This window comes from Cuculus canorus, chromosome 2 (genome assembly GCF_017976375.1).
Source record: "Cuculus canorus isolate bCucCan1 chromosome 2, bCucCan1.pri, whole genome shotgun sequence".
Taxonomy (NCBI): Eukaryota; Metazoa; Chordata; class Aves; order Cuculiformes; family Cuculidae; genus Cuculus; species Cuculus canorus.
In genome coordinates, this window is record NC_071402.1 from 133,491,584 (window position 1) to 133,510,402 (window position 18,819).

The 18,819-nt window shown below is 39.6% G+C and overlaps 1 protein-coding gene across 3 annotated transcripts in view; it reads left to right on the forward strand.

Moving 5' to 3' along the window:
- Positions 1-6,038, forward strand: part of ICA1 (islet cell autoantigen 1) — a 69,525-nt gene extending 63,487 nt beyond the window's left edge. For all 3 annotated transcript variants that reach the window (XM_054059939.1, XM_054059940.1, XM_054059941.1), the window contains 2 exons: positions 3,767-3,856; positions 5,535-6,038. In XM_054059939.1, coding sequence (XP_053915914.1) covers positions 3,767-3,856; positions 5,535-5,656 — 212 coding nt within the window. In that variant the 3' untranslated portion in view covers positions 5,657-6,038. The remainder of the gene's footprint in view (positions 1-3,766; positions 3,857-5,534) is intronic.
- The last annotated feature ends 12,781 nt before the right edge of the window (positions 6,039-18,819 follow it).

Consider the following 18,819-nt stretch of genomic DNA (forward strand, 5'->3'; position numbering starts at 1 on the left):
GCAATGATGCACAGTTTTGGATGCATTTTTCTGATGAGGTACATGCATATATGAGTATGACTGACAGAGCGAAGACGGACTGGAAGAGTGTAGGATTTCATCTCATAAAATATGAACTAAAGAAATCATGAGGTTTCGTCATGGCATTGTCAAATTAAATTGTTTGTGACCAGAGGCAGACATGGTACTTATTGAAAGGGGGAAAAAGGAATAATGAAAGCCACCTTTTTTGGTACAGAGACATAAACAGATTTTAAGCAAATTGCTGAAAATAGCAACAGAAATATTATGGGATTGATTTTTTTAGCGTTTTTACATGTTTTTAAATGTAAACATGTTTGTGAAGGAAACGTATTCTTGAAGTGTAACTGGCAAACAGGGCTGGGTATCCTTTCTGAGGGTGTTGATATCATTGTGATCTGCCAAGACGCTGGCATTGGCTGTGCTGCTAGTACTTCAGAGTCAGAACTCAGGTATTTTGCATTCAAGCAACACTACAAATGGAAAATCCATTCCAGTCAACGTGGTATTCCAAAGTATTTTCTTAATATGAAAAAGAATAAATCTGTATTAAAAGAATAAAATACATTGATGCTTTCAAATGGATTTCTACGGGCTTGGCAGATCATGGCAATTGATCTACTGGCATTTGAAAAGTCAGGGCTAATCAATCAATGATTATATCTGATAATCAGCGTGTTCCCAGCTGACTAGTTGCCAGTAAAATGCATTATTATTTAGATTTACTTTTCTTTTTAATTTTTTTGTTTATTTTTTTTAACAGAAGGTGAAATTCTCTCTGTTTTATGTCTTGGGAAATCTAGGCTTTAATCTTAAACTGCATTTCATTTCACTTCACAGCACTCCTTTCATAGTTTGACCTTATCAGTAAATTTGGGAAGAGAGACTTGTTTATTTTTAAACAAAATACTAACTGCAGTATAAACATATCTAAACATACAAGTTGGAAATACTAGAATATATGGATTATGGATATTTTTACTGAGAACTTGTGATACATCTCCTACACTTTCTTCTTCCCTGAACTGGTGGGATTGCCTAACAATTACTGTGTGAGGTGCCACACTGGGGCCTAAATGTTGCATACTTCCTGTGTGAATTTGGCCTTAAGATCATAAAGATTCTTAAAACTCACATGCTTAACTTTAAGCACATTAACTTCTCTATTAACTTCAGTGGGATTACTTAGTTATTTTACGTTAAGCGCGCTCATAAATCTTTGGAGCTTTGTTTTCTGTCTGCCTCAGATCTTAATCTGTAAAACAGGCACAATGCTATGTAGGTTATAAACTGTTACGGTCAGGAACTCCCAGCTTGGAGTTTTCTCTGGCTGTATTTATAGGCAGGATTTAGCACAATGGGACTTTGAATTGTTATGGGGCTATCAGGTGCTGGTTTCAAATACAAATAAATGTGTATCTATACGTATATATTAGAAACAAAGCATGCTCACAACAAATCTTTTCGATTTTTCTCCAGATACAGTTTTGTAGTTTGATTGCCTTTCCACTTTTTCAGAGACATCCTTGCCTTTCTCTTTCAATATGTTTATGGCCTCATTTACTTACTTATTCATACCACTAAGGGCTCCTCTTTATTTTCCTGACGTGCATATGCTCTAGTTGGTAAGAAAAAGTGTAGCTAACTATTTTCATTTCTAAATTTAATTGTGGTAACATCTGTGAAGATGCTAGCTGAAAAGTAAGCTGTTTGGTTTCCTTGCTGTCTTGGCAATATCTTTTGCTTAGTCACATAATGAAGGCATCCTGTGCACAGGCAGACCAGAACAGGCTCAGGGCAAAAAACTGCTTTCAAATTGCTAGGCTGCAGATTGTTTTTAAAATCCAAAGTTGTTCTTTGTAGCTCACTGAGAGTTCATTAGGAAAGCATCACATGGTTTCTGGAATATTTTTGTTCGGATGTTTTTGTTGCGGTTGTTAGGTTCTTCTTGTTTCCGAAGTGGTACTTGAGCTACCTGCATTTCAGTCAACAGAGAACCAGACCACAGCATCTCTCATGGTTGTGCTACTTACCGAGTCTTAGTCCAGGGACTCAAAAGGAGGGCTCCAAAGGAGCTAACCAGTCTGCAGTGTTTTGCTCTCTGGTCTGCCAGTCACATTGGTGTAAACAAACATCAGTGGGGTCTCAGGGAGCCAACTCCTCATCTCACTGAAGTCATTGGGACTTGCACAGAAAGTTTCCAGGCAGCATTCCTGTTCATTTCTATGAAATTAGGATATGTTCCTGTTCGCCTCAGCCACTTAATTTATCCATTGCCATCCATTGAGATATTAAAGCACTTTCTCGCAATGCATCTCCAAACAGAAGTGTTGAAGTTTTCTGCTTCCAAATTTTAAAGAAGTTTTGGTTTCTTTCCTTAGCGATACAGAAGATGTTTGTGGCTTTAAATTTCCTTCCGAATTCATGTGATTTTATAGAAACACTCTTCTTGCTTCTTTTTAATGACACAGCTTGGGCTTCAGACCTTTTATAGTCAGGGTGAGATCAGAGAGCGATGAGAATAATCTGTTAGAGCAAGAGTTTATGTGACTGACTTGGCCGTTGCACTGACTGTCAGGATGCTGGGTAGCAACATCTGTCAGGGATCTCAGAAGAGGAGAAAGTAAGAGAAGGAAACAGAAAGAAAGTAGAAAAGGATGTGAGGGCATAAACTTGTAGATAAAAGAGACTGAATAAGGAAATGCAAGCTGTGTGCACATGAGTATCCTGTTTATGATACTGCAGAATTAGATATACTAGATCCCCGAGATGGACAGAATCTATCAGACCACACTTAAAGAGATATTATTGAAATTAGAAACACAACCTCTAGTCCTCGAAATGTGATAAAGCCTGAAATTTAAATATCTTAATGAAGGGCATAAATGCTCTGTTTTTTCCTAGTGTGTTTACATGGTACGTCTCCTGTAGTTCATTTTGCCAGCCTAGATCTGGCCTCATTAACTGTATTTATCATTACTCTTTTGTGGTTATGGAATATGCATGTAAGAATTAAAATTTGTGAATCCTCATTTTTACTTTTTCCTGCACAGTTATTCTCTCTCTGCTGAGAAGATCCTTTCAAATGAAAAACAAAAAAAATACTCTCAAGTAAAACCTAGTTTTAAGCTAATGTGAAGTAGTGCATCCTGAATTTAATTCTTCAAAGTGTTTTGCAATAATTTTTTTTTCAGAATTAATAATTTCAAAACTAGCTAAAATTAGCTAAAAAATCTAGGGCCTCTCAATATGTTTTTTTAGGAATAGTTGATGAAGTTAAAGTCTTTAAAACTGTGAAAGTAAAGGAAGGTAGAAAAAATGTTAGTATGCGTTATATTTTCACCCAAATGTGAGTGGTGATGTTCTCCCTGCAGCTATGCTTGACATAATTGCTGTACAGGCCTTTCTGTGATCAAGCATTAACTGGAAGTGGATAAAAAAAAAAAAAAAAAAAAAAAAAAAGGAAAAAATATTTTTTAGCCAGGTTAAAGGTCTGAAAATAGTGCAGTTGCCTGAATCTGGAGATAATGAAACTGGTCTACAGATATTGTCTTCTTAAGAATGTTGCTTATCTGCAGCATCTGATTGCTGATTTCATGTGTATGAGTAAAGACACAAAAGCCATAACAATAAACATAATAGTCTGCTTCATCATATGATACATACATTGTGCTACCAGACAATGGTTTGTCAGAGTTAACAAATTAGTTCTTCATGCTAATGTCATCTTATTATTGAATTCTAGGATGGGCAGCTAACAGTATGACCCCACCATCTATACCACAGCCAGCACAGAAATCAAACAGCCTGAATGTTAACAAGACGCCCGTGAAAGGTGATACAGTCATGTATTTTTTTAGTTACTTTGCTTTTCCTTTTTGATTCTTAGTCTTGTATCTTTCTAGTCTTCTTGGTTACTCTATCATAATAAAACCTATTTTTGCAGTAGTTACATCAAGAAATTTATGCTCACTAATCAATTACTCTGTTTCAGCATTGAATTGATATGTATATTTTTTTGGTAGGCTTCAGTGCTAGTAGTATGTCAAAAGAGTAATTCACTACATCATGAGCGAACTGAAATTACAGTTTCTTTTACTGCTTTAATTTTGAGTCACGGAATAGCATCTGCATGCACTTTGTCTAAGATAAACAGTGTTTTGAAGCTCTAGGAGGACATTGTGGCTAAAATGCAGGCTACTGAAAAGGCAGAAAAACCCGAATTGCAAATTTTATTGATAACATATATCATATCAGTAATCATCTGTTTGCAACTGAATTCACTTGTTGCAACTGAGCCAGGACTGCATAGTCCTGCCAGCTACTGAGACAAAACCCTGCTGATTTTGACTAGGGTTTTCTGGATAAGTGAACCAGAAATATGTTGAATCCTTATTGCCAGTCTGTTGCCTATTCTGTGCACTCACATTTGATCAGAAAATATGTCAAAGATGTTCAGTACAGAAGGAAGGAGCAATGTGTATTCCTTGCCCTGCCTCTGGGGATTAAAAGACTGACATTTTTCAGCTCAGCAATAAACAAAGAGGGGTTAAGGTGTTCTGCAAGCTGTTTTGGAAATTGATACCAGAGCCACAGTACCTTCACCAGAAAAAGGAACAGGCTTCAGCTACTTTGAAATCTGTGTTTATGAAAGTGGCAGATACTCGAGCCTTGCAAACACCAAGATGAAAGTCATGCCATGTAGAGCATATTTAGTCTGTACCTCCTTTATAGTAGCTGAAGTCGTCACTGCTTTAACCTGAACATCTGTCCTGTTGGAATAAGAGAAGGAAGGAGGCCTCTGTGAAATCTCTGTGTCAATATAGACACATAGGTGAAATGGCTCAACTGTTGTTGGAACACATTCCTGGTTCACACTTTTTTGTACCCATCAAAAAATACACCCTAGTACTAGAAGCTGTACTTGGGACTGGCTATCACATGTACTCGATTTCTCTCCAGCTAAGACCTTCCCATTAAAACTTCCTTCCACATAAGTAACGACCTGTGTGGCCGTACACAGGGGTGACAGAACAGTCACATGAACTGGATTTAGGCAGAGGAATTTGGTCCTGTAAGAGAGGTTGAAAATAAAATTTGCCTTCACTCTTACTTTCTTGCAGACATGCAGGTGCACACAGAAATAAAGTACCTTTCATGAAACAAAGCTAGGCAGGGCAAGATTGTTTCTATTTTCAGTTAAAGTGTTCCTGTACTTATCATGGCAGGAACCATATAAAATACAAAGGCAGACGGATGTAAAACATTTAGTCTTGCTGAAGTTCCATATTCTGTTAAAGGATGTGTTTTAAAATGCCATCGCTTTTTCAGATTTTCTTGTCAGATGTGCCCTTAGTAATAAATTAAAAATAGCGTAGCATTTGTTTGACCTCAGTAAAACATTGTCAGGTTTTTTTTTAAAGTAGCTGACAAATCTGTGCTTCTCTTTTTTTCTTTCTGTGGTTTTTGTTTGTTTGTGGTTTTTTGTTTTGTTTTGTTTTATTTTTTCCCAGAACCTACAAAGAATCCTAAAGACTTGACTGCCTGGTTCAGTCTTTTTGCTGACCTTGACCCGTTAGCCAATCCTGATGCTGTCGGGAAAACTGATAAAGAACACGAATTGCTTAATGCATGAGACAGCCGCCTGTGGTAACTCACATTCTTCCATTCATCAACACTATTTTGAGGTTTAAATAAACTAAATGAAAATTATTATGCCGTTGTGAAACTATAAAGTATGTGCCATGATAATAAAAATAAAGGGAATTAATCCCCTTTTATATAGGTACAGTTATTTGCTCTTGTTTTGTATAAAGAGTTCGCATTTATTTTCTACGTGGATTTACAAAAAAAATGAGGTTAAGAATTAGGGCAGGTTTTTTGCCAAATTAGATTATCTGCTGAAACGCTGTCTTTGCCTGAGGTGGTGCGGAGCTAACGCTGGAGTGAAATACAAATTGCAAACCTATTTTTTTATAATTTTTCTTGAGTAAATAAAAATAAATCATGTAACTGAGGAGGCTGCATGAGTCAAACATCTATCATGTATATAATATATATTACTGCTATGTTAAGATGTCAACTAAATCTGTTCTGGTAGTACTGACAGTGAAAAATCTATGTTGGGGCTCATTATTGAAGAAATAGATTTGGGTCTGTGCAGTGCAGCCATGGAAATTGTACCCTTTCTGATTTAACTTATTAGACAAACTGCGCTATATAAACAGGAGTCATACCCAGCAGGCTTCTTTTCTGAGGTTTTTCTCCATTGCACCAATAGAATTTGCACCTGTTGCAGAAGTTTCTTGCAGCTGATGCTTTACCATGCCTTCAAAGCATTCATATTTCTGTTCAGAGTGGTTTTTCATCCAATTTATTTCTGAAGCATGTGTTATTTTGGGCTTGTTGTGACATTAACTCTTTAATAAAATGATTTTGACAAAAAAAGACCTTTTATTCCTCCTAGAATGCTGATGTGCTGTTGAGTTGGTACATAACACACATCTGAATATAAAACATATGACCAGTTTTTAGACAGTACCTAATAATTCATATCATTACCTCACACCATTTCTGAATAGTAATCCAGTAAGACAGTAAGAAAATTTGAACTCACTCGGTATTCTTTCTACGCTCCTTCTACAGCAGGGGAAGCTGAAAAGGATATGATCTTAAGCGACTGCTGGCACAAGGCCTGTGTATTTGCTGTATGTACTGTGTAAGAACTGCTTTGCAATGTATTGTATTAGGCTTTTTTTTAATTCAGTTAATTTTTGTTTTACATTGGTGAAGTGTTTCACTACCAGTTAACTGTATGGTCAGTTAGGTAATCCTTGTCTCACGGTCTATTAGATAACTAAGTGCCTGCACTGGAAACCTGAAAATTACTATAGAAATATAGAAGTTAACTGAACTGACCTGCTGCTTCTCAAATGCAGCAGAATATCATTTTCTGGCTGCACAAAGCAACATTAATGTGCATTTGGTACCTCCTAGCTAAAAAACTACATGCTGGCTGGGGCTGCGGGGGGATTTGACTGACTGGAGTTTATCTGGCTGAATTCACAATAAGTTTGTCTCTGTCCAAAACTGAGTGTCCAAAATCCCACCCCACAGCCTGGAAGTCTCAAGGTACTCCGTTTTTTGCCGGAGAAGTTCTTCAGATGTTTAGCAGCATATTTTCCTATACAACGGGAAAGGACAGTCTGGTCTTCTCTTTGCACAGTACCCAGCCTACCCAGGTCCCCCAGACTGAATCTGGTGATTAGACGTGGAAGCTGATACAGATGCCTTATCTAAAGATAAAACTTAATTCCATCCACCACATTTCCTACTGTTTACTACTGGCAGCTCCTTTGTCAATAAGCCGTCTTTTCTAAGATGTATAACTTTCTTGAGCATTAGAAGGGAGCCTGAACTCCTGACTTTGGACTGCAGTCTCTAGCCGTAAATAAGGCATCTACAAAGTGGATTAACTGGGAAATACCTAAGGTTTATGCTGAGGTTCACTTTGGAGTGCTAGTTTGCACCCATAAAACAGGATGTTTGCCCAAAATCTTTTTCATCTCAAACTGTAATTATCTGCAATGCCAAAAGTATTAGGAGCTCAAGGGGTAGACAGGCAGCTTTTCAGCCTGGTTACCACTGAAATCATTAAACAGATTTGTGCAACTTTAGGCAAGTCTGTGGTTGCTAAACTTGCTCTGAATTATGTTCATCTTAATAGTTGCTAAAACACCTGTGGACAACCCACTCTAGCATTTTCAGTAGCTAAAGCAGTTAGTGAGAATAAAAGCAAAGTGGAGACCATTGTGACTTCAAAACAGCTAATTCACTGTTCTTTAAGATTCAGAAAAATTGTTTGTGTTTGTTTTTTAGGTCAGAGATTCTCGGCTTAAAGGATGAAAAAAAATTCTCCTTTCTTGATTGGCACAATTAAGTGCATTGCACAAGTTCAGCGAAAGATGTTCTGAAACCTCATCATGTTTTTAGGTAGAAAACCAGATGAATTATTATCTGTTTTACATAAGAGAAACCATGGCTGCAGGGTTCCTCCCCTGAAAGCTATCAGTTAGTTCATATTATGCGTTAGGGTTTTGTAATACTTTACTTAATTTTTGAAATTAACATTAGTTTTGAATTCTAATCTTTAGCCTATATAGTCTTTCACACTTTCAGATAAAAAAAAGCTGTAAGTATTTAAAATAAATATAATTAATTTTTTTTTTTAAGAAAAGCACTTGAAATCCCTGTGTACAATGCATTATTATCATGAACATTTATTGAAGCTGAAAACTGGAGCAAGCAAGCTAACATCCTGCAAATAGGCATTTTTCAGGCAAAAAAAAAAATCTGAATTACAGAGTTAGAAAAAATGCTTCCCTACTACTGCTGACGTGTGGCATGTGCTTCTTGGCAGCCTGGGCTGCAGAGTAACTCTGAGTCCCAGTGCCCTCGTTAGAGGATTTTGTGTGATGTGCGTACAGGCGCAGCAGTAGTTGGGACAACAGGGTAGTTCATCATCCTGGTACAGTTACAGATTGATTGTTCTACACACATAACATTCATCTTGATTTAATATGCTTCATTCCAGTTGCATATTCTGGTTTAATAGTGGATTGTTTTAAAATAAAAACAGCTGCAGAACCCCCGTGGCAGATGAAAACTGGTAATTGATTAACTGTCTTTATCGGGAAGTTGATCAAAGTTGATGTAATTGGTGTTGGTGAGTGGAGGTTTCTACAAATCCAAGAACAGCTGCTTCAGGGGAACTGGAGTGTGTGCCTTGGGAATTGAACAGTTCATGGAGAAAACTAACAACTATTCGAAGTAACTTTTCTGGCCTTCTTAAGTGATCAGAATTTACTTCCAACAAGCAGAGTATGACTTGCTTACATTGCTCCCTTCTTCCATTTCCATATACAACTTTGTATTGGCATGACATTGATGTACTCTGAAGCAAGACCACTTGGCCACAAGCAGCCACCTGTCTTGCCCCAGCACTCTTTGATGGGTGCCCATCAAACATTAGGGGCTGCACGTGCTCAAAAAACAAAAAAAAAAAAAAGACAACCTAAGCAATAAGGTGACTGAGTGGAGAAGCAACAGAAGCAGCAGCTTTGCTCCAAGTGGGAATAGCAGCAGGCCTGCAAGCTCTGACTGTCCAGGCTCTGAGGTTGACAGGAGAACACAGCATCCAGGTGCTGTGCATCATCTGAGTTCTTCTGGAGCCTCTGCCACTACCATCTGCGATCTATAATCACGTCCCACTGCAGGTAGCAAGAGATACTGGATGAGCACCACTGAGGACTGAATAGTGATTGTACTGTCCACACTTTCTGCTGAGTGTATGTGCATGAAGTGAAATAGCCCCAGGGCAAAAGAAGAAGAGCTGGAAGGTGCAAGTGAAATAGCCCCAGGGCAAAGGAAGAAGAGCTGGAAGGTGCAGATCACCCTCAGGGCCACTGCCAAAGACAGTTACTTACAGTAGCAGCAAGATGCTGTTGTGGTAAAGGTGCACCTGCCCAGTTTGGGTCCCTCCTCACATTTTCAAGCTCTTTTCTGCCCAACATGCAGTGACTGCCTCCACTCACTCACTCAGTCCAGCATCCAACTGCTTTCTCCTCTTGGCAGGGAGGCACCATGGCAGACCAGCAAGGATGAGCTAGGCAGCATAGGGAAGTCCTGCCATGCTGCGGTCTGGGCAGCCTGCGGCCACTCTCACTCACCCCATCAGTGAGTAGTTGCAAGAGTTGGACTTCTGCCACGGTAAGCTGTGGCCAGCCAGGGACCCAGTGCATGTCTAGGTTTTTACTGCTACGGGTGTGTAAGCTACCTGAAATTGAGCCCTCACTGCAACCTAGGCACGCAATCTCATCTAGCGTTTACTGTACCCCGACTCTGGTTAGCCTACTTTTACAATTTCTGCTTCTTATAAATGCCTTATTTTTAAACAAGCCACCATATGGGAAGGCAGGAAGCAGAGCAACAACTAGGCTTGCCAACAGCCAGGCAGCAGAGGGTTTGCCTCAGCTGAGAAGCAGAAACGCTGAGCCAGTCTAGCACTGCATTGGCAGACTAGCTACGAACAAGCTGCTTCCCACTGTTGGGGCTGCCGTCCTCGCTCAGTGTGTGCTTTGTGTGCAGAGCCCGGCTGTGATGCTGCATGAGCCCGATTCTGCACGTGCACACACACGCACACACACACAGTAAACGAGGGTACCACGGCCAAACAGGCCCTGCAGGTTCAGCAAGGTTTGGCCTTGGGTAACATCCAGCCTCCAGCTCCGACTGGCTTTGCAGTCAATCAGACCATTACACAGGTATTCATTAACAGTGTTCTCCTAAGCATAAAATTGACTTTTCCCCTCAGTGATTAATTAGAAACCAGTTCAATCTCCCCTTTAAGTAACATAAGGTGTTTGCCTGCACAGGAGCCCACTGTGATAGACCTGCAGCAGGCCCAGGGGAGTGCTGTGAAAACCATCAGAGGGCTGGAACACCTCTGCCATGAGGACCAGCTCGGCTGTTCAGCCTGGAGAAGGCTCTGGGAGACCTTAGTGTGGCTTTCCACTATATAAGGAGGGTTTAAAAGAAAGACAGACTTTTTACCAGGGCCTAAGGACAAGGAACAACAGTTTTGAACAGAAAGAGGGTGGTGTTTAGGTTGCATACAAGGAAGAAATTTTTTACAGTGAGGGTGGTGGGATGCTAGAACTTGGATGCCCAGGGAAGTTGTGGATGCCCTGTCTCTGGAAGTGTTCAAGTTGAGGTTGGATAAGGCTCCTGATCAAATCTAAGATGTCCCTGCACACAGCAGAGAGGTTAGACTAGAAGGCCTTTAAGGGTCCCTTCGAAGCCAAACTATTCTGTCTGTGATGAAGGGAGAAGGCTGCCATTGTCCAGGGAGCAGCATCAACTCCCATCAACTGCACCAACTTTTAACTCTGTTTTACCGTGGTGAAAGCTCGATGTACCCAACCTTGTAATTAATCCATAGTGGAAGGGTATGAAGTTTTGGCTGCTTTCTAAAAACTACAAAATTTAAGTTAAAAGGTAGAAGCATGCTGTAGCTTGGAGTTAAAGGTCTGGCTCATTCTACCTGCCAGTTACTTACACTGGTTGCTGTTAGAATCTTTATGGGGTAATGAATTCCAAAAAAAAGCAGCTGAGGGTTTTTAGAAGTGACTGCTGACCTACCTAAGCCGTTAAAGAAGTTACAGCCACCTTTCTTTTTAAATAAAAGCCTTCATCTAGCTCAGAAACCTACTCTGTAGGGTGTTTCTTTTATTTTGGACTTGTGGCAGTAGGAAGGGCCCCAGGACAGGTGCTGGAGCCATATGCTCACTTGATCAACAGGCTGCAGAAAGGAAAAAAAAAAATTTCAAAGTGCTACGCAATGAAATCATCCACCCCTGTCTCCATCTAGGTAGGTGGATAACAGCTGGCTCCGGGAAACAAGCATGCTGCACGTAACAGGAGCAGAAGAAGAAGAAAGGAGAAAAAAAAACAACGCCCTACCATTACTCTAAGTGCAATCCTCAGAATAAATCCTTGGCACATAAAACACAGAAATTAAAATCACGAGCCACTGCAAAAACTACAGCTGCTTATTTTACGGGATTGTTCAGGCAATCCTGTGTGTTCTTCCATGATCATCTCTGCCTTGCTTCAAAACGCAAGTCTGACAACAGGCAGCGACCCTGACCATGGTCAACAACAGATATTCTGAAGAATGAAACAAGTCTTGGAGGAATCATTCTGATCTACATTTCAGTTGGGTCTTGAGCCAATTTAACCTTTCCATGAGGCTTTCCCTGGATTTGGTGACAGCAGCCAGGGTTGCAGAGGAGCCACGGGCACAGGAGCAATCCAAGGCTTTTTCCCCAAAATGCCAGTTTACACTGTTAAGTCACAGAAGCCTGCCTACAGCTAGAATCCATGAGAATCCCAAACCCACCTCAGTGTGGGCCACCACGCTCCCCCCCAGCCCACCATGTCCTAGCAGGCCCTTTCCAGCTGGTGGAGGAACCTGTAATGGCACTGAACTGGCTGAAAACTTGGCCAAAAAAGGCAGAGGGGGGAATTTGAGGCAGCTGAGGTCACACAGGCCTGCACACTGGAGAGACACTGGCAGCAGTGACAGTGCCACCAGAGCACTTGGGTGGGGCCTGTTGTCCCCTCTGCTTGTCACCAAACCACAGCGATGCTTACCTGCAAGAGATACATAGCTCTAACTGGTCTTCTAATAGTATTTACAAAAAACATTAATCAAACAAAATCTTCCTATTGTCCACCCTTAGAGCTCCCCCACACACAGACATTTTACGGCTTTTGCTTTCATTTTAAGGAACGTGATCCAGGTCTCCTTGGAGGTAGGGGAGCCCTTGAATTCACCTGTCTTTGCCACCTTCATTAGTTGTTATTATTGCTGTGCTTCAAGGGTTGGACAGACCTCAGAGAGTGCAGGTCCACCTCACTGCTCAGTTTTAGCCGTGGGAATGTTGTCAAAGCAAAGTATAAAGGGAAACAAGATTAAAAAAGCGAACAGAGGCAGGAAGAAAGCCCGCACTGAGACTGTTTCAAGGCCCTCACCCTTATACTCTCCCCCCCCCATTTTAATAGTCCATCCTGACAGCAAACAATAAATACAATCAGAAAACGCTAAAAGGCCATAATGGGTCTTTTTCCTACTTGAGATTTGCAGGAGCAGATTGAACTGTCTGTCCTGAGGTGGTTTGTAATGAACAGTACGGCTTGCCTGTAGGTGGTTTGGGTTCCCTCTCCATTCCCCATAAACACATCAAGTATCTAGTGGAGGAGTTTAATTGAGATTGAGGTACCTAAAGTTGTTTTCTTTGATAGTTGTTATGAAAAAAGGAAATGTGTTTTAAGATACAGGAAAATGCTCTTACGGCCCCAAAACAAGTCCTCCTGTTATATTGCATTGCCAAAACAAGTTCCTTTCTGCAGGGAGGTCTACCAAAGACAAGCAAGTGCCTCCAGCATTTGTCATTCAAAGGAACTAAATTTCTATTTTTTAAATTTCTAAGGTCCCACACTGGGATGCCCCACACTGAAGTATTCACACGATTCCCAAACAAGTTGTTTGGTTTTTTCCCCAAATGTCTAATTTGTTGGTCAGTCTTACAGGTAGATTTCCTTATGTACTGGATACAAAAGCAAACCATGCTGAAGTGCTGCATTTGACAGCCTTTCAGTTACGGTGCTATCAAAGAGGCAGATTGCAATCTGTAGATGGCCTGAATGGCACTTATCCAGGCTAATGCTCCTCTGGACTGTTAAGGCATCCACTGTTTTCTTAACCCAAAGAAAGTCCTGTACATACAAATATGCACATACCAGGTTACCCTCCAAATCAGGTACAGGCTTGGCTACCATTGCATAGGAAGACCTACAACCACCACCATGATCTCCCTCCTCACCCCCAAGGGTTTAGTATTCCCAGAAAAGTCCTCCTCAGAAGGAAGAAAGTTTCTTAGGCAGTAAATTCAGAAAGTGTCTAAATTGCCTCCTTAGCATTCCTCACTTGGACAAAAAACACATCTACCAGTCTACCCAACTTCATGAACAGGAGCCCCTGAACGAGGTGGCAACCCTTAAAATACATGCACGTGCCTCACACAAAGTAAAACCATGCAGTGAAAGCTTGTAGTATGGTACCATCTCTGTACACTCATAGAGATGTAAGGCTACACATGATACTTTTTTCAGAGACTGACAGCAAAATGCTGAGTGTTTTTCAGCACTTTCAGGAGGTGCAATGAATTAGAACCCAAAAGAAGAATCAATTTTTTTTGTCCTATTTCTTAAAAACAATATTTAGTTTCCAAAAGCAACACCCTTACTTCTTTTATTTTTCACAAGAATGAGTTCTTCCTTCCCTATGTAACAAACCTGAAGATACCACCAATCTTATGGAAAGGAAGGAGGCTGTCCCTCCCTGAGAAACTTCTGTATCATAGAGATAGGGCAGGAGTAGAAATTATTATCTAAAGAGAAATCAGAAAGGAGTAATTGCATCACCCAGCCTTTTGGCACCAAATCTTAAGAGAGTCAAGTTTCTTCTTTAAGCTTTCTACTCCTTGGAGGAGAAGCCTCCTTCCACAAACATCTCAAGAGCTCTCAGATCTCATCTCCCCTTGCAGGAAGCAGTTAGACACCCAGAATTAGTTAACACGACTGCTCTTCCTAGCAATCTGGGTTTAGATAATGCTATTTACTTATAATCTATTTGGAGAAGTAAAAACAAGCATACAAGAAATAGATTTCCATGGGTATTACTAAACATACATTGCCCCAAGAAAACCTTATTTCTCAACCAACAGCTGTATAAATCACTACAAAGTTTAACCACACTTCACTATGCACATACACGAAAAAGAAAAATTTTAAAACCCCAGAATTTATTTTTCTGCAGGCACAGTTATTAGTCTAATTAAGCTTTGTTAACAAGCCCAGTCTCTAATTCAAGGGAAAAAAAGATTACACAACTTCCTCGTCTCCCAGGCTTCCAGCTCCTCTGCATTTGAGCTTCCAGGCTACAGCTCAGGCAGCCAATTTAACATCAGAACTTGTTACAACCTGAGACAAAATTTCTTTTTTAAAAAAACAGTCATCTCTCTATCCAGCTTCATTTGATTGCTATTTTTTCTTGTTGTCAATTGAATTATCCATTCAACTTGCATGTTCACTCACTTCCAATGTGGTCTTCACTCAAGAACCACTCTACCTTCTCAATCAGCTTATTCCTACCAGCCCCACCTTAGTGACCCATTAGTTCTGTGACCGGTTGCACTCCAAGACGACATCATCTACTCTCCAGTTTCTTGTCATCTCTCCACAATTACAGTGCTATTGAGGAGGTGACAGCAATCAAAACAACTGTAAAGCTAACCAAGCACTTTACTGGAAGCTTTATTCATGTGTGACGCAAACCAAAAATTTTCAGAAGCCAGAAATTATCTTCAAAGAGCTATTCCAGACAGTCTGAAAATAAAAAAATAGCATAAATTGCCTAGTTAAAAATATTGTAGCATGCTACTTTTCTAGTGAGGCAAGAATACTTAACGTACTTTAAAAAACCCTACCTCTTTAAAGTCAACTGAAATGTAAAACACTCCAAATAACTGAGTTAGGAAGGCTTATAAAAACATCTCCTTTGAACGTATCCTTCATAAAATTATCTCATTTTAAACACACCAGTACCTGAAAAAAAACCCCATCTTTCCAAGATGGCACAGCACCTAATCACCCTTGGTGCTACAATAAATCCTCATTTCTAGCTTCATTGATCTAGCTTCATTTTCTTATTGCTTAATATTCAATGTCTGTTAAATTTAAGCAGCTCGTTACTAAGTATTTCATATGTAAGCACTTACTAATTGGAATTAAGTCACTCCTCAACTGTTAAGTGAAACATATTGAGCTCCTACAAAACCTAGCTGTGTTTTTTTTCCAGTACCTCATCCATTCCTGTAGCTCTTCCTGAACCTTCTCCAGTCTTTTACAGTCTCTCCTGAAATAGATAGTTTTCCAAGATTGGTTATACTGTTAATGCAAATAGAGGCAAGATACACAAATTTTAACTGCATGAAAGTCTTTGATCAAACAACTTTCTTTAGCCAAGCACCAACTACGAAAGGCTGTACATCCCAGTAACATATGTACTTTCCCAGCTTTCACTCACTTTTTCCTTGCATTTAGGTTTTGGAAACATATTGCAGGAACCATGGTCATTTCCTCCCATTGCATAGCTTCAAATTTGTGTTTGCACGGCTATATTTTGCAAAGCCAGCCGGGCTGTTTTACAACAGTAATTGATTTATACTTCTACTCATCTGTCATCTTGAAGCTGCTTGGATTTTACCTCAAATAACAGATAAAAGCATCAATCCACTACCATGGAGTAAGGCCAGGAGCTAGTTTGCTAAGCCTCAATTGTCTTCGCTTGCAACTGTGGTATCAGCCAATGTCTCTAATCCATTAAATTCCTTAGGTTTATTTTGTATTACTCCGGGCTTATGTTTAAATAATGTGAAAATATCAATACTCCAGCCTTGGGCCAATATCTGGCCCTTCTCAAGAGCTGATTTCTCAGGAAGCCATAAATTATTTTCCTGACAGCACCCAGCTTCCTAAAAGAAGCAGGACACTATCTGTTGCCCTCTACCCCGGCATACGCATCCAAAGACTCCCCTTACCAAGTCCTCCAGTCTCTGAATTCAGAGTCCACTTCCAGAGCCATGTATTACTAGAAAATGTAACATTCAAGTTGAGGAAGATTTTAGTCGCAAAGCAGGGAAACAAGGCAAAATTATGTAATTAGCTCTCCACTCTCAGCACCTTCCAGACTGCTTGTCTTGGCTTTTAGGAATACATACGCAGTGCCTTACACCAAGCACACAACTTTAAAGCGTGGCTTACATTGAAGCAGCACATTACTGCAACTGCACCCAACCAGGCAAGCATAGATTCACAGGGATGGTGAAAAAGTTACCCATGGTACAAGCCGCGTCATGTCTTTTCAGGGCGAGCTACGCACTTTTGTCAAAGTAATTCTTGATAAGAGACTGCCCTCCCACACAAAGACAGCCCGAAACTGTTGCAGCTAAACCCATTGAAGAGGACAAGGCAGTCACAAAGCTTTTCCCAGCAATCCATGCAAGTTGATGATGAAATGTCTGAAAGCAAGCTGTTTCTGACTGAAGGACATTAAGCATTTTCCTGGGAGGGTGGGACACTACACCCTTTAGGGCTCCAGACTTTCACCACTTTCAGTTAACTTTCAGTTAATGTTTTTAACACAGTCACATCGAAACCTTGTAATCTTTGGGATGCCAAAAACTTATATTTCCATTCACTGATAATAAGCACTAAACCATTCTCGATGGTGACTGCATAGCGCTCTTCAGTAAACACTGACTTTGAAAGATTTACATGCATTTAAATATTATCCTTCCTTCTTCCTCTCTTCCCCTCACCCCCCATCTGGAAAGAATTATTCTGCAAGTCAAATGACAATCACTTGACTCATACAAAACAACATGAAACCAAGACTGTCAGTAGATTTATACCACATCCTTTAGGGGTTTAGTTTAGTTTCACATAGTGAAACATCTAATGGCTTTCATAATTTTCTACAGATAACTTGAAATTAGCCATACCACAAACAGAGCAGCAAATAGTTTCCAATAATGCTTAACTGATTTTTTTTTTGTCTGCTCTGAAGAAAGAAAACCTCACTTTATGATTTTATGCAAAAATAAAATATGCTATTTTAAGCATATTTATTCTATTTTTAAGCATATTTAGGCATTCAACTATTCTTAGATTTTTTTTTACCACCCCTAGAACAGCATTATGCAAAAATCAATAAAGATTATGTTGTTCTAGAAGACATGGCATGCTAGTCAAAGATACATGGCTGAAACTACTCTACAAGTAAATCTGGAACAATACTACACTTTAATCTCATTCTATGATATTTCATACTGTTTCCAAAACAAATAAATGAATCACTGCTTTTGTGTGTCCCTCCACTTTTTTTTTAACTATAATTTTTATTTAAATAAGACACAGGAACTTCTATACCGAAAAAATACAAAACAAAAGCCACACATTTCCTTGTGTAAAGCAATATTGTGTGATAACTTGAATACTGTTCAGCACAGTGACTAGAAATAACAGTACAACTATGTACAAAACTTTAAACAATATTTGACAAATTTCTACAGCTGGATGTAGAATACAATTGAGATAAACAACTGCTGGGAAATTTACATGGCAAAGCATTAGCTTTAACACATTTGGTTCGAAACCTTCAAATCTGCTAAGAACAAATGTGCAATTTAATTAATATTTAGTTTCTCATGGAAAAAAAATAAAAGAACACCTAATGGCATTGCAAATATTGTACAGAGTTCATCACTGATCTAAAAACCACTCATCGTATTCCCTGGCAACCTAACACAAATAACTGAGACTACAATGTCTTATCTGGACATAACCAGAGCATAAAAAGGTCATCATACTGCAATGTTAATCTAAAAAGAAAAAATATTAAAAGGAATCGATACTTACATCACAAGTATTTTCTCCCCTTTATTTTCAGTCTATAAAATATATAGTGTTTTCAACTAGGCCCGAGATTAGTAGGGTTAAAGATGGCTGTTGTGTTTCAAGGTTTTTCACATGGAAATGGTTAGAAACAGACCTCTCCTTCTACCTTTTCAGCAAGGGGAATCAAAAAAAATCAGCGACTGTTTTATAGGCTGTAAAATCCACCTTGTAACACAGTATTAACAAAACCTCAGTAATAAAAAGTAAACGATGCCTTATCTCCAAAGAAAGTACACATTTAGTGAGTAGTTATTGGTGGCTCACTCTCACTCCCCCTCCAATCTCATCTTCAAAAGAGGAAAAAACCATAATGGAGCAAGTTTAAACGCTCAGTAGCTGCAGGCTAATCATCTCTTCAATTCCTGGAAAAGGTGAACCTTATTCTCTTAGGAGCAGACAGCATAAATGTAGTTCCACTGAGCTGAAAGCAATGGAGCAAGAACATCAAGTTTATTTTGCCTGTGGGGTCCTCTTTGTATCACAGGGAATTATCTCTGAAAGTAACGCTCCTCTTGTTCCAGTACAATAGAAGAGCACCACTAACCCATTCTTGCTGTGTACTATTTTGAGAAAGTGTCCAGCCTGCAAAACCAGGATTATTTTACAAGGATTTTTTTTTTTTCTTTATTCACACTTAAGGAGGGGAGAAAACACACT